Here is a 16,973-nt window from a genome sequence, read left to right as displayed (position 1 = left end):
CGCAATCTCTGTTCAGAAAGCAGCCACCTGCACATGCTCAAGGGCTGTCTTAAATGCTCACACCTCAGCAAACTGAACACAGCTCCCATTTTCGAACAGATGGTAGCTGGTTCGAGGGAAAATACATCAAACAGGGGTTTCCCCTCAATATAATACTAGTGGGCACATATGGATTGTGGCTAACATCATAATGAAGGGAGCACATTGGAGCCAGAATAAATGGTAATGCATGCACAACCTATATATCTACAATTGGAGGAAGAATAAGGAAAAAACACACATATTTTGGGCAGAAAATATTATCTGAGATTATTTTGTTTTTTCAACTTTAACATTAGCTTCTGCTATCACGTTAAAACTGTATTTTATTCATCTCCACATCATCCGACTATGAGTTCCTAGGGTAAAGTCAAATGGGAAACTGATGTATCTCTCCTCCATGGGAAGTGGTTGAGCAGGATTTGCATTAGTAGCCAAAGTAATATAGGGAGCTAGAAGGGTAGACACTGGCCAGAGAGTCCCAGATTCAGCTTCCTACCATGCTCGGCCATGAAATTCACTGGGTGATCCTAAACACTCTTTGCTGAAACGGCCTTATAAAATAGGAGGGGAGGGGAGAGAACAGTCTTGGAGCTCCCTGGAAGAAGGGCACAACATAAATGGAATAAAAGTGATGAACAGAAGTGTTAGATTTTTAAAGGTTTGATCCAAGGAGGCTGTTAACTGTTTCAAGTTTTCTAGATTTGGTTTCCAAATATATAAAGTTAGAAAGGTCAGGCTTCGCGGTCATTGTAATGGATTACACTTACGGACAGTAAAATAATCTGATTTTCAACACACACACACAGAGAGAGAGAGAGAGAGAGAGAGAGAGAGAGAGAGAGAGAGAGTGTTTGGAGGTAGTGCATATTCACAAGTCCAAAGGGTGTAAAGTGTATGCATGAGTCACATTCCCACCATGTACAAAGGATGCAAGATAAACTACAGTACTGTACTTCCCCAATGCCATTCAGTTACTAAGTCAATGGCTGAGCAAAGATTTGGACCAAAGTTTCCTGAGCCCAAGTCTAGCGATGGCGGCATTTACAGTATGCTCATGACACTAAAAGCACTTCTTTTCTGTGTGTACATGTATGGAGATACAGTGCCTGTTCCAGGTTTGGGGGTGGTCCTTGGGCAAGGTGGCTTCTTCACCCCCCTTTCCCATGAGTGTCTACTCCTTGGCCACTGTCCTCAATGCTCCCATTTGTTTGCCCTGCCTCTCTCTGGGCCCAAGTCTACACGACTGCCCAGAATGGGAGTGCAAGGCAATTGGAACCATCTCCTTAGTGCTTTCATGGCTCAGAGGGGAAAGATGAACAGGCAGCAATGGCAACGAAGAGAGTGGCAGGGCCCACAGGGTCCAGGCCTTGGTAGTGGACCCCACAGGGATATGTGGGTGCCTGATAGTACTGACCCACTGAACACTGCTAACCAGGAACAGAAAGCAGGAGAGAGACACTTTCATCCTGATGCAAGCCTACGCAACTTGGGACCTCCACCACCACCTCTAATTCCAGACACACATCGCCAGACATGTGCCCCAAAACTTTACTGCTCCTGTTTGTACAGCTAAACAAGGAGGACCATCAAACCTGGTGGGCTGCCATGCATGGCTGATACAATGCCTTCAATTTGGGAGGTCACAAGTTGCACATCTAGCCGATTTAGTTTTTACATTCATGCTAGAAAATGTGGGGAGGGGGAAGTATTTGATGTCACACAGTCTAATTTCTCTTTTTGTTACCCTAGGAATCTAGGACACACTAATTTCTATGTCTGCATAAAATCAGAAAAGTTGCTCAAATACACACTTTCCCCCATGCCAGTGAAGTTCCATTGATTTAATGCCCCGCTCCCCAGTTCAAGTTGTCTGACCTCCTCAAACAAGCACTCTGATGCATTCTTCTTGCTTAGGAAAACAGATGAGGTTTCTGGAGATTGAGTATTATGAGCCAGTATTCAGAAATGCTCGTTAATGTCAAGAATAGAAACTGGCAAGCAGCGGGTGTGTGTGGGAAGGAAAAAGTGAATCTATAATAAGTAATATCACTCAAGCAACGCTGGAGAGGTTTGAGCATTCATGTTAATCTTGACTCTTCAGTTCAGGTAAAAACCAGTCTATCAGAATCTCAAACTTTATTCCTTTCACATTTAGCCACCTTCCATTTTAGCCTGCTAAGTTTAGAACCAGAAGCGTCTCTCTCTCTCTTTTGTGTGTCATCAAAGCATCTTAAAAATATTCTCTTCTTCCACATCTGAACACAGGACTATCTTAACATTGACCAACACATTTTGACAAGGTCTGATGACCTCCCTTATTTTGCTCAGTATCACAGAGGCAGATTTACAGAAAGCAAACATTTCTCTGTGGCTCAGTTTTTACACGCCAGGTTTTTCCTTCCCATTAGCTCCCTCCTGACAGGTAATGTAACCTTAGCGTACTTTGATCATGGAACAGAAAATCACAAATATAGACTTCCACACAAAAGCCCACCCACATGAACTTACCTTTGTGTTCTTGTTTTGACCACTGAAGGTCCATGGGCCACAAATCTACTATCTTTGTCAAAATCCACAGGCTTTAAAGCTTAGTGATTATTGTTTAGGGTTGCACTGTGTAAAGACGGAGAGGGAGTTTCCCAGGAGCAGATTTGATCATATGGATGAGTGATTCACAGTTAATTCAGTCACTCAGACAGCGCTCATCAACATGGTGTTACATAAGGCACCACAACATTCATGATGTAGCACTTCCAAGTAGCAAGTCATTAGGCATGTCGCATCTCTTAATTTTCCAAATACACGATTCAAAGAATCATGCAGTGTGTCAAGCCCAGTGCTTGTTCGTGACATCTGCTACTGAGTGTTTTTCAATTCACACTGTAACCTTAGAATTTAAAGTCACTTCATTATTTGTTGTTGTTGTTTAGTCGTTTAGTCGTGTCCGACTCTTCATGACCCCATAGACCAGAGCACGCCAGGCACTCCTGTCTTCCACTGCCTCCCGCAGTTTGGTCAGACTCATGTTGGTAGCTTCGAGAACACTGTCCAACCATCTCATCCTCTGTCGTCCCCTTCTCCTTGTCTTTCCCAACATCAGGGTCTTTTCCAGGGAGTCTTCTCTTCTCACCAGGTGGCCAAAGTATTGGAGCCTCAGCTTCACGCTCTGTCCTTCCAGTGAGCACTCAGGGCTGATTTCCTTCAGAATGGATAGGTTTGATCTTCTTGCAGTCCATGGGACTCTCAAGAGTCTCCTCCAGCACCATAATTCAAAAGCATCAATTCTTCGGCGATCAGCCTTCTTGATGGTCCAGCTCTCACTTCCATACATCACTACTGGGAAAACCATAGCTTTAACTATACGGACCTTTGTCAGCAGGGTGATATCTCTACAAGATACCAACTAAACCTATCTTACAAAACGATAAAACATGGACATGATTTAGACTCAGATGGGTCTGTTTAGAGCATAATGCGGCTTATGACCTACAGTACGAAGTGCTGAGTCATCATGCAGATTAAAGTTGTGCCAATCCTCATTCTGTCTGTATTTATGGACCCAACATTATTTCACTGAGTGAACTCCAACTACCTCAAACTCAGAGTATATTGATTGATTTCAGTGGGTCTGCTCTAAATATATCCTGTTACAGCTTGTTCAGTTGGAGAGATTCAGTCCAATTCAATAGATAGGACGCTATTCTCAGGGTCTCATGGGAAAACATTATCCTTTATAACAAAATGCAGCAGAAAGTGTCTGGGTTTGTACGCAGCCACAAGGCCAACCCATCAAACCCTTTCCTCCTTCCTAAACAGGCTACCTCATTTAGACCTTGATGTATCCCAAGAAGGGTACCGGGGCAACTCTATGAAGAGCCTATAGAGTGATGGTTCCAGATGGTTCAAGTGAGTCAACCATGTGGAAAGTAGTAAGTCAACCTTGGCACATGTGATGCAAGTGGGCCTACAGGACTGCCTTTGGCAGACAGTAAAAGTGGAACTCCTGCCTAACTCAGTCACAGTATTGCTGCCTGGTTCTTAGTTCAGACGAGTAGAAGGAAAGCCCGACAAAGAACTAGAGCAGCTTCCCTCAGTCTGGAGACCTCCAGATGTTTTGGACTACAACTCCCATCAGCCCCAGCCTGTATGGCCAGTAGTCAGGTTGATGGAAGTTGCAGTCCAAAACATCCAGAGGGGGGGCCCAATGCTTCTTCTGGGTTCAACTTAATATTTGGCTGGAGGATTGCTGACTATCTGCTTCCAGAGGAGTGTTTAAAGAAAGTGGTTGGGGTGAAACCAATATTAAGTCAAATAACTGCCAGACAAATGTGATTTTGGGGAGGGTGAAGCAATTGCTTTTTCCTTGTTTCATGGCTGACAGTTAATTACATTCTTGTGATGTACTCATTAGAGAAATCTTCTGCAAAGGCATAGACATTCAGAGTAAATTAATTTTTGATTTGTAAATATTGGGATAGGTTGAATATGAGCAATGGTATAGTTGATGAATTTGGCTATTTTTGTTTTTATTTAATCTCCCCCCCCCACTTTTTTCTTCTTTGGCAAATTCTGGAAAACCTCACCAATTTGCGGGGGAGGGAGGGGGGACATCATGACAAAAACATCCCATTTTCAGTGAAAAGGATAGAAATAAATAACCTATATGCAACTCCTTTAGTGGTAGATGTAACAGCAATAATTAATTATGTATTTCAGGTATATAGTTTCCCTAGTTTATTTTGATATGTACATTCATATAGTTTTACTGACCAATCAGAAGACGACATCTGCATGTGTGTATCGAAGCGTTTGCTTTCCCCTAGACATTATGATTTGCACTTGGGGAGCCCATCGGCCTGCACTACAAATTCATTAGGCTTGAATGCTATCCTCTTGAGACTCCAAACTAGTATATTGGGCATACTTTTAAACAAGTGAAAGGAAAGCAGAAATAATAATGAGCTAGAGGAATAACTTTTAGCCAAGAGATTACGAAGGTTAATCCAATCAGTGGAGGTCACGGAGAAAAGCCCTTGAGAATTTTATCTATCTGAATAGAGGGGAGATCTTATTTCTGCATCTGTGACACGATTCTGGAGGTGTTTCTTTTTCCACACTCTCTTACGCTGAATATTGTCTAGTTTTGTGGAAAGCCAGCAGTTGCTAGGAACCAGTGTGTATAGCAGCCAGTTAAACTGTTGGATGAGGGCCTGGGAGGGCTGGGTTCAAATCTCCACTTAGCCATGAAGGTCACCAAATGCCCTTGGGACAGTCACTGTTTCTCGGTGTAATGTATCATCTCGGAGGATAAAATATGGGAAAATGAGGGGCAGCTAGGTATGTCACTTTGAGCTCTTTGGAGTAAAGGTAGGATATAAATACAGAAAAATAGATAAACCTAACTACACACACACACAAACCCAGACTCTGACCTCCATATCTGTAGATAAATACAGTAAATGGAGAGGCAGGCTGAAAGAGAACAGGGCCCAGATGTTCTCTCAGTGTATTTAACCATGGTTTATAAAGCTTAGAACACATGTCATGCCCATTTGTTCCTTTCATCTCTTCTGCACATGTGGCTATGGTTCCCCTACCATGTTTTGTTCATCTAAGCTGTTTAAAACAAAAAAAAATGCAATGCCATGCAATGAGCGCTCCTCCCTTCAAACCGGAAGGATTTATTCATAGCTCTTTGTATAAATGTCTTTTCCTGACCAATGCAATAAATGTGGAACACTCACCTGATCCCTCTGTGATACTGCTGATTATGGAACTCCCACCAGCCGAACCACATCTCTTGCTGTTTTGGAATTGTTTCCTTCGTCTGGCCCAACGATCTACCGCTTCCTCATGGGAACTGCTGGCGTCATTTGATGCTTGCTCATCAGACAGTATTTTGCCCGTGTCTTCCAATGCAGCAGCTACATTATTGCATAATTTTGCAGGAGGAAAAAAAAAGCAAAGTGTATTTACTATTAAATACTTGTTATAAGCCATGCTCCCTTTTCTACATCAGGATAAAACTGCAAGGCTACTCTTATTTATTTGCAAGTACTGTAAATTATGTTGATATAAGAGATTTACTTCCATATACTTTCACAGTATCAAATGGTATAGCGCAGAAGTATTCAGAACAGGGGTCATCAAACTTTTTCAGCCGTGGGGCGGTCCACCGTCCCTCAGACCTTGTGGTGGGCCAGACTATATTTTGGAAAAAAATAATGAACAAATTCCTATGCCCCACAAATAACTCAGAGATGCATTTAAAATAAAAGCACACATTCTACTCATGTAAAAACATACTGATTCCCGGACCATCCGCGGGCCAGATTTAGAAGGCGACTGGGCTGGATCCGGCCCCCGGGCCTTAGTTTGCCTACCCATGATTCAGAAGAACCCCCAGCGCAGTACATGAGAGGAGGGGAGGGGCAATAGTTTGGTCAGACAAGCTGGAATGCATTCGCAGGTGAAACAATTGGAAGAGTGTAGCTTTGAAGTCCACCCACAGTGTTGAATAGATTAATTGGTAAAATTTCTCAGTTCAAAACCTTCAAGAGATTCCAATTGATTTCAGGGAAGATTATTTTAAAAATTGAATATTCGAAATACAAAACACTTGTAAAAGATCAGCAGATAAAAATTCCCATGCCTGCCGTGACACATGCATTCAATCCTAATGAAGTGTATTTTTTTAAAACATCAGGATCTCAAAGCTGTCTTATTACAAAATAATTTCAGAAATAGACTTGAAAGAGAAGTTGCTAAATTAGAACTTATTAGTAAACTGAAAACTATGAAGAGACCTGGTTTGAATAGCGATACAGTGGTACCTCCAGTTGCGGATGGGATCCGTTCTGGAGCTCCTGAGGTTTTCGCAACCGGAAGTGCCTGTTCTGCGCATGTGCATGGCACGGTAGAGCGCTTCTGCGCATGCACACGGGGCGAAACCTGGAAAAATACTTCCGGGTTTGCCGCGTGCGTATCCCAAAGGATACATAACCAGAGGTGCTCATAAGTAGAGGTACCACTGTATTGGATTCTTGTCTGATTATATATGCTAAAACTATTTTTGGTCATCTGCATATTATCCCTTGCTTTTTCTCAGAGGAATAATTGCAGTCGTTAACAGTTGTCAACAGGTTTACCATACCCATTGAGTCAATCACCCATCTCTTACTACCCTTCTGAGGAAAACCCCACCCCACCCTCCCACTATATATAAAGCTCTGGTGACTACTGTTTCAGTGTATCCGAAGAAGGGTGCATGCACACGGAAGGTTATACCCAGAACAAACTTAGTTGGCCTCTAAGGTAATTTTTTATTTTTTAAAGTTATTTTCTCTAGTGTGCAAATTTATCACGGTATTTAACCAATTAACCACAACTAAAACACATATATTTAACAACTAAGATTTCTTTCATTGGGTGATTGCCTTAGAAATACTTACTAGCCTTTGATTATTTAGGCTGCAATCCTATACAGTGGTACCTCTACTTACGAATTTAATGCGTTCCGAACGCACATTTGTAAGTCGAAAAAAATTGTAAGTCGAATCCCATAGGAATGCATTGGGAGAAAAAATTCGTAAGTAGAAGCAACCCTATCTAAAAATTCGTAAGTAGAAAAAATCCTATCTAACCCGCATCCAAGATGGCAGGCGGAGCTCCATTCGTAAGTAGAAACATTCGTAAGTAGAGTTATTCGTAAGTAGAGGTACCACTGTATACACAAATCACTTATCTGGGAGTAAGCAGAACTAAACTCAGTGGGGCTTTCTTCTAAATATGTAAGCATGTAAGTGGGCAAGTGTATAAATCAATGTTTAACACAGAGCCACTTCCATGCATATTACTATATTCAAATGTAATTGTAAAATTTTGCATTCAACTAAGTTTTACACAGAGTAGAACCATTAAAATCAATAAACATGAGTTAGCGGTTAGAGTTATTTTTAATGGGTGTATTCTGAATAGGACTAGCGTTGTATGCAACCCTTTATTTTAATTTACTTAGAGCAGGCTTCCTCAACCCCGGCCCTCTAGATGTTTTGAGACTAAAATTCCCATCATCCCTGACCACTGGTCCTGCTAGCTAGGGATCATGAGAGTTGTAGGCCAAAAACATCTGGAAGGCCAAGGTTGAGGAAGCCTGGCTTTGAGTACTGAAACCGCACCTTGGTTGAATATTGTTCATTCACCCAGCTCAATCTATAAGATGCCTGGTCTGGTGGGAGCCTCGCTCCAGTAAACAAGTGTTTTTGGAGACATCCACGCTTTGGACCAAAGTCCAAAGTTATAAAAGCAAATGGCTTTGCAACAGAGTTTTAGGTTGGGATCCAGAGTGCAAATGGAGATCCTGATCTCTTTAAAGAAAGCGGGAAGACTTTATGTTTGCAAAACCCATGTAAAGTAGCCATTGCTTCTTCCTTCTCAAGAAACAATGGGCCCTTCTATGAACAAAGCTTTACCCCAAATGGTCAAGACAGGTTTTTCTCCCCTTTGGTTTCATTGAGTGATTCCCATTTTTTAAAAAGTATCTGCTAATACCGCCTCTAGCTTCCTCCTTTGAAATGATGCTTGGTATCTCTTTTTTTGTTGCGGGGGCGGGTTGCAATGACAGAAGATCAACCAATTTGCTGCAGTGACCAGGAGGTGTAATCATATTGCAGGGAACTTGCTTTCATAACATTGGTTTAAACCCAGCCTTTCCCAGCCTGGTGGGATGTTTGTGCTACTGACAGCACCCCAGTGGGAGTAGTAGTTCAAAACACATAGAATCATAGAATTGTGTTGGAAGGGACCCTGAGGATCATCTAGACCAACCCCCTGCAATGCAGGAATATGCAGCTGTCTCATATGGAGATCGAATCTGCAACTTTGGCATTATCAGCACCACGTTCTAACCAACTGAGGTAGTAATATACAGAAAATCAACTATGCAGGTTTTAAAGCACAAGAAAAAGAAATATTAAAGTGACAAGAGTTTGCGGCGAGGAGAGGAAAACCAAGATGCCCTTTAATAATTTAGAAATTATTCACTTTCCTGCTTCTTTAACAGGGGCGGGAGCGGAGCTTTGAGATACAGCTTTCTTCCCTGTATACACTTTCCAGAAACTAAAAACTTCCTTTCCTCCTCACAGGGAATATTTGATTGCCTCTTTGTTTATATCCATCTCTATTAAGCTGCCGTTGCAGCATCCTGTCCAGGAGCAGGGTTTGTAAAGCCAGTCATGTGCCCTTTAGATGATTGCTTCTTCTTCTTTAATTATGACTTAAAATTTTCTTATAGATTAAGGCAGCAATGATATATGCATCAGGAATCAAAGCATGATAAGGGGAACAACCAATTATAAAGAGTGATGAAATATCAAAAATTTGACATAGGTTATGAAACTATTCCCCCCCCCCCTTTTTACCTTGCCATCTTTCAAGCGTCAAAATAAGCTTGACACACATCTGGAGGATAGTGAGCTGGCTTGGACCGCATATAAATCACTATTTGGCCTGCTATGATGCATGGATTTAAGCCACCTGAAGAAAGTGCTACTTGTTTATCTGAACTGGCTTTGAGGAAATTGCAGTGCTTGGAGTAAGTGCTTTGGGCCTTCCAGACTGTTGCTATTCTTGCAGGTAGGATTCAACTGCACACTGGCCAATACACAATCCAAATAGATTTTATGTTTTTGCGCAACAAACCCATTTAAAAACAATATAACTAACTTTTCATGGTCAGTGATGGGGGAATGCAAAGGAAAGTGTTGGGTAACAATTGCTTGAAGTAACATCAAATGATTTCAGCTGCATGTTGCAGTGAATTCTGGGAAGTCTTTCAGGTGCACACTCATTTTCTACAGATGCTGTCTAGGCATAGACTCAGCCAGTGACCCCACACAGTTCCATGTTTTAAGGAAAGATGGCCAACTCTAGGGAAGTTGCCTGACACTATTGGCTTGCTAACTTAGGAACCCCATTAGAACTGGATTAGAGAAATAAATACCTTACTGAAGGATCACGTTAGCATTTTACCAACCGTACCGGCATTCCCAAGTCCAGCTCTACTTTGCTAATATGTGACATTTTGAGTTTAAAGCATACTAATATTAATTCTACTTAGAACATCTGAGGCCTACTTCAGGAAGGTATCTGCACAAGCAGTAAGATGAGACAGCAAAAATACGTGTCCTTCAAGCAGGAGTAAAACTCGCAAGTTGTGTCTAGACTGCTCCTTCACTGGAGTTAAGAAGGGGACAGGGCCGTCTCTAGGCCTGGGCGGCGCAATGCGCCAGGGTGCCTGGCCACCAGGGGTGCTGCTGTGCCCGCCAGACAGCTGATGTCTGAGCCCTATGGCTCCACTGCCTCCTCTTCTCCTTCGGCCCGCGGGAATCCCCTCAGCCGCTGCCCACCGAGCCGCTGTTGCCTGTGGGAGCGGCGGCGGTGGGAGCGGCTCTCAAGGGGCCTCCTCCACATCTGGTGCCCGCCGCCCCACCACCACCACTCCTGGGGCACAGACGGCGGCGTGGCAACCGCCTCCTATTCCTTGGGCTGCTGGGAGCGCAGGCGGAGGCAGCGGTGGACCGGTCAGCCGGCTGGGGAACAAGCGGCGCACTGCGGGACCCAGAATTCACCGCTCACGCTTGTTTCCTCTGGTGCGGATGGCGGCCGCTGGGCCACGCGGCCTCCAGGCCAGGGAGGTGGCGGGAGCTGGGGAGCTGCCCACGCCCTGGCTGGGGCGGAGAGGAGTCGGGCGTGACCTGGGCTGGCAGCGGGACACTGCTGGGCCACACAGCCTCCAGGCCGGGGAGGTGGTGGGAGCTGGGGAGCTGCCCATGCCCTGGCTGGGGCGGAGAGGGGTCAGGCATGACCTGGGCTGGCAGCAGGACACCGCACAGCAGGTGAGGGGCGGCGGGAAGCCTGGGCTGGTGGCGCTGGGGACCCTGAGCCAGGGCAAGAGAGAGCAGCTTGGGGAAAGGGAGGGAGCGCCGAAGGGACCTTTGCACCACGGCGCTGGATTTACTTAAGACGGCCCTGGAAGGGGACCCCTTTATGATTAACAAAGCTGACTTCAGAAGGACATTTCATTGCAACCCTTTGCCTTGATGCATAAAGTAAGAACAAAGTATTGTTTCCAAGGAATCTGGAAGTACTTACCTGTCTGGTGGTTTGGCGGCAAAGTGTCTGGGCTCTGGCCCAAATCCGTCTTTATTTCACTTTGTACCTCTGGTTTTTCACAACTAGGTTTGAGTAACTCCTCTATTTGATCTGTTGCTAAATGTTTTCCAGAAAGATCAGACGAACATATGTCTTGTTTGCTGGAAAGCATCTCGGGGGCTTCAGTATCGGCCGAAACCTGCTCATCTTCTAAAGAGCAAGATACAGCGTCCGCCTGGGCAGAAGCATCTCGGCAATCTTCATGCATGTCTTCAGACATCTCCTCAACTTCTGCAAAGCTCTGGGATTCATTATCAAAATCTGGTTCCTCAGCATCCAGCAGAGGTGACATAAATGCTTCCCTTATGCTACAGGGCAAGAAGGGCTCCTTTTTTATTGCCAAGTCAAAAGATTCTGCCACAGACTTTCTGTCACCTTGAATGATAAGTCTTCGTTCTAATTCTCCAGTTATTACAGTCATCACTGATCTTCTCCGTTTCTTCGTTATATCGGACTCTGCAATACTTAGCTGATGATTTCCATTGGGCTGTTCTGCAGAGAATTGGCCTTGGGTGCTTTCTGTAGCAGCAATGCTATTGTCATCTTTATAGTCATTAGACTGGTTTCCAGAAAGCAAGGAAACTTGATTTAATAATTCTTCATTCTGTAATTCTATGTTTGCTTGGACTTTGTAGTGATCACTGCTTAGAACTTCACAATCATTTCCACCATTTGCGAGTTCATTGTATTCCTCAGATACATCTAGTGTTCTCAGAGGCTCAATGGGTCTACATTCTTCCTTATGTTCTTCATTGGACTTGACAATGGAATGAAAATCCCCTCCAGCCACCCAATCCATTTCTCTACAGTTCTCTATGTATTCTAAAGAGTGATCCATGAAAAAAGCATTGCCTAGCTTTTCTTCCAGCTCAGCATGGTACACAGTCATTTCATGGTCATACGAGGTGAAGGAATAGCAGCATTTAAGATCTCTGAGATTACCGAACAACGATGCAAAACTTGAGGAAAGTTCGGTACAGCTGGTAGGCGTATGGGCATTCTTGCTGTAAGGGTTCGATGCTTTGCTTGGCTTGGGTAGCACTTTTAAGGATAAAGATGGCATTGAATAGAAACCCGAGTCTCTTCTAGGGTGAAATGATGACAATATATCAACAGGGGCGGCTGGGAAAGAATTGCTTCTTGTGTTTTTTCCTTCCATATGTGAAACAAGCATCATATTCCTTGTGTCTATTAGACTGTTGTTCCTTACTTGGTGAGCATCACTTGTCTCATCGTTAGGTTTCTTTACAGGATATATTTCTCTGGAACTGCAGACTTTTGGAGGAGATTCTCCAGTATAGCTAAATTCTGAAAAAACCATTTCTTTATAGAAATCTTTTCCATTGGCACACTCCTTCCTTCTGCCACCTTTCGCTTGGCAGAGATCACTTCCTTCTCCACAATTTAAGGCAGCTGAGAACGTATCCGACATGTTCACGTCACCTGCTGGACTTAAGGATACAACTTCAGTGGCGCTATCCAAGCAGATTTCCTCAGAGTCAGCAAATTCAGCTGGTGGAGGAATCGGGGCATACCACTCTGGACCCATGTAACTTGTGAATGATTCCTCCTTCTCCTGAATGCTAAAATCTGACTCAAAATCTGAATAAGATTCCTTGGTGGTAGAATAATCTGTATCACTGGACATGTTTCCATATTTTGAGCTCCTAGCTGGGCCACATTTCCTTGCTTTGACACCAGGCTCGATACTAACCCTTAGTTTCTGCTTCCTATTGATATATTGCACCTTGATTTCCTTCTCTACAATGCTAATTGACATGGTTGGATTTGGGTTACTGGCCATTTGGATTGTGCATTTAAATGGTGTCTCATATTTTCCAGGAAGATTGGTGGATGGTCTTTGCTCCTCATGCTTCTTACAACAGTGGCCTTTATGATAACACCGATTCTTAGGGCATTTCCTTTTTCCAGAAGCGGAGCCTGCTCCAGAAAGTGAATCTTTCTTCACTTCCACTTTCATATTAAAGGAACCACATTTCACTTCTGCAATAAATACATTCTCTGACTGAGGAGAGCGCACACTGTTGGAGTTGCATTCAAGTGTGATGCTTCCTGTTGAGGTTTCTGATTCATCAACACTTATCACTGCTAAGACTTCATCTTGCCGAGTAGAAAAAGCCAGCAAAGGAAAATCTTTTTCTTGTTTTCCTTCTTTCACACTGTCAGATATGTTTTCTTCTTCTCTGTTTTCAAGAGCACCCTCATTGTTCTTTCTCCCATTCTCTAGTGTGCAAGAATGATTCCTTCTATTTTTGTCTGACTGTCCCATGTCCTCAGCTTCATGATTATTAGCTTCTGCTGGGTGCTCATTTCCTCTGCCTTCAACACCTTCATGCAGAAGCATTTGCTTGCATCTGCAGATGACTGGCATATGTTCGTCTGAAGAGTGAAAACAAAAGGAAGAACAACATTACTATTTTTAAAGAACACCTTGAAATCTAGGCTGGGTTGGTTTTTTGTTTTTGTTATTTGGAGAGTGGGAACCATCTGCACTATACATTTAAACTGGTATCATATCACTTTAAACAGTCTCCCAAAGAATCATGGGAGCTGTAGTTTGTTATGGTTTCTGAGAGTTGTTAGGAGATTCCTATTCTTCTCACACAGCTACAGTTCTAAGACTGGTGTAACAGTCAATCCTCTTCCCAGCAGCTCTCAGAGGAGACTAGGGTTCTCTTAACGGCTCTCAGCAACGTTAGCCAACAGCAATTCCCAGGATTCTTTGGGGAAAGACATGGTGGTTTAAAGTGGTATGGTACTGGTTTAAATGTATAGTGCAGATGGGGCCATAGTTGGAATGAGGATACATTGCTCATAGTCACCTGGCTTGCACAGCATGGAAAGCCAAACTTTGGTTTACCAGGACCACACAAATGTGCTGGCTCTTGGAGAGGAGTTTACGCCTTCTTTGCTCTTTCACAGCCCTTGCGGAGGAGAGTGCTTTAACCACAAGCCAAAATTCAGACGGCACACAAAACCAAACCTTGGCTTATTTGCCATGCTGAGCTAAATGGTTCAGATTTGGAGCAAATCAGCTGTAATCTGTTCCTTGGGAGCTTGTTACATGTGAGCGTGACCACTGTATATGCGGATTGTATTTGGTGGTAAAGCTGGTTTGTAGGTTTTTGTGTTGTTTCAAACAGTCTGCAAGCTCTGATTCGACCTGAGATGCTAAAGGGTCCATCATCATCAATGTGTTGGGCACACCTTGGGCAATAACGACTCTCTCAAACCACTGTTGATTTTCTCGAAAACATCGCCCGTCTCCAGCGTTATTGCCAGCTTCCACAAACTCTACTAATCTTATGAAAGGTTATTTTTGGAAGCGGTGCATGCATTCATAATTGCTGACTTGCAATATGCTAAACAGTTGATTTCTCCATGTGTGCCCCCCGCTCAACAGTACACCCCACATATGGTACATGCTTATTATGCTCAGCTGCTCTCACAGTTCACAAGAAGCCATCATTTGTCATACTTGGCAGCAGCTGCATTTCCCTTGGCCCCTACAGCCTGCCTGTATGAATTCATCAATAGCAACTAAGTTGTCATTACTACGCTCAGTCATAATATTCCACATCCAGAATAAATGAATTATTATAGATCTACCAATACAAGTCAGCTGGAAAGCCTGATGATTTCTCTCTCGGGTCCCTTCAATGGGTGGTCGCCTTTCCTTTTGGCAGGAAGCCGAACAATCAGTGTAATTGACCTAGCTTCACAGCAAAGGGCATGGAAAACTATATTTTGGTGTCCTGGTTGCGCGAGAGCCTGGTTTGCATAGAGGGAAGTTTCCATGGTCTCCTATTATTGACTGGCATCTTGCCCTCCATTTAGGCTGTGTGGTTCATCATAAGGGGTGATAAATATTGTTGTTGTTGTTATTCATCATCATCATTAGCCCACCTATCTGCTTGGGTTGTCCCAGCCACTCTGGGTGGCTTCCAATGTAATATAAAAACATAACTAAACATCAAGCATTAAAAACTTGCGTGTGCTTACATAAATCCTATAAGCTCTCCATGTAAACAATCAAGAAGAAGAATATAGCATAGAAAATGCACAGTGGTGTATCTGAGGACACGGAATATTCAGTGGTGACTGAACACACTGAGAATTTGGACACTGAACTGAGCAGAGTCTGCATTTCACCTATTAAGCATGAAGTGAAAGAGTTAAAAACAGCCTTTTGAAAAGTGCATATCCTGAAACAAACTGTAATCCCACAGAACTGGAACCTCATCTCATAAAGCTACTGCTCCCATTCATAATTTTTTCGGGAATAAATATTAGCATATGGAACACATCAGTAATTCCAGCAGAAAATAGCTTTATGACACTGCACCATATTGATTTCCATTATTTATCTTTGGGATGCATCCCATCCCATTCAGCACAGGCCACATTTTTGGCAACTGGTGCTTGCAAGGGGAGGAGCTTTTAAGGATCACCAACCCAGTCCCTATTATCAGGTAAACCATTGTTGCAAACTTACTTTCCCTGGTATCTGAGCTTTTCCTGCTCTTGTAGCTTCTCCTCCTTTTCCTGCTCATGTTGGAGGCCTGAAGGTTCTCAGTGCTCTTCTGCTCTGCAGTGGGATAGGGAGACAATCATTAGAATCTATTCGTTTTCAGGTTTGCTCTCCTCTTTAATTTGTCTCCTTTTCCAGGTCAGTATCCACAGATAAGTTCAGAACAAGACAAGAAGCCTAAACTGACAGTATGTTGAATGGTTTCACCTATCACCTGATATAGCGCCATAGCCCTTGCAATGCTGGCAAAATGCAGTAATTGGCTGGTTCTTGTTGGAACTGGTAGAGGGGATAGAAGGGAGACCAACAGCAGGTGGAGCCAGAGATCCTTAGAATCATAGAATTGTAGAGTTGGAAGAGACCACAAGGGTCATCTAGTCCAACCCCCTGCAATGCAGGGGTCTTTTGGCCAAGGTGGGGCATGAACCCACAACCCTGAGATTAAGAGTCTTACACTCTACCGACTGAGCTATCCAGCTGCTCTTAATTCTAGTTTTGTCCCCATCCTTGTCTCCACTGAGTTGTTCAAAGACATCTAAGTCAAGGACCTACCAGCCAGTGCTACCCCCTCGAACTGGTTGTAGGCAACAAGGCAGGCAGGTGGGGCTTGCTGAGGCCAGATTGAGGGGCAATGCTCTATTCACTGGCAAAATTTCATTTTTTCCGGAATACTATTTGAAGGCTCATGGACAGGGCCGGCTCTAGGTAGACTCCCGGTGGCGCAGTGCGCCAGGGCACTGGGCCGGTAGGTGGGGCGCAGCACGACGAAGCCGCACGGAAACCATGCTGTGCCCTGCGAAGGCGGGGGTGCCGGAGTGATCTCTGCCCCTCAGCGCCAGGGCGCCCGACCTGCTCGAGACTGCCCTGCTCATGGAAGTATTAGGAATGGCCAGTGAGTCATTCACACACCCCTGATCAGATAGATACTGTATATTTTGACAAACCAGGTTGAATCTAAACTGGTAAGTCCTACTTGGTTCCACCTGAAACCAATGGGACCAGTTAGCCATGAATTCTGCTCAACTAATTTTGTCTGGATCCAGATTGAACCAGTAGATTGAAATAGTAGATTTGTTCCATTATTCCACATTAATCTGCAATCCAGAAGTTCAACACTACTTTGCTAGATGGACCAATGGTCTGGCCCTCTATAAGGTAGCTTCCGAAG

At 43.8% G+C, this 16,973-nt stretch overlaps 1 protein-coding gene across 1 annotated transcript in view; it reads right to left on the bottom strand.

Annotated features, from left to right (window-relative positions):
- The window catches only part of LOC118076873 (uncharacterized), a 45,990-nt gene extending 30,024 nt beyond the window's left edge, over positions 1–15,966 (bottom strand). Inside the window, exons 1-3 of the mRNA XM_035100030.3 lie at positions 15,770–15,966; positions 11,194–13,653; positions 5,787–5,975 (exon numbers count right to left, since the gene is read on the bottom strand). Of these exons, the coding sequence (XP_034955921.3) occupies positions 5,787–5,975; positions 11,194–13,653; positions 15,770–15,827 (2,707 nt within the window). The 5' untranslated portion in view covers positions 15,828–15,966. The remainder of the gene's footprint in view (positions 1–5,786; positions 5,976–11,193; positions 13,654–15,769) is intronic.
- Between the last annotated feature and the right edge of the window lie 1,007 nt (positions 15,967–16,973).

This window comes from Zootoca vivipara, chromosome 10 (genome assembly GCF_965207765.1).
Source record: "Zootoca vivipara chromosome 10, rZooViv2.hap1.1, whole genome shotgun sequence".
Classification (NCBI taxonomy): domain Eukaryota; kingdom Metazoa; phylum Chordata; class Lepidosauria; order Squamata; family Lacertidae; genus Zootoca; species Zootoca vivipara.
The sequence above is the reverse complement of the archived record's forward strand: the minus strand, read 5'-3'. Positions and strand labels throughout refer to the sequence as shown.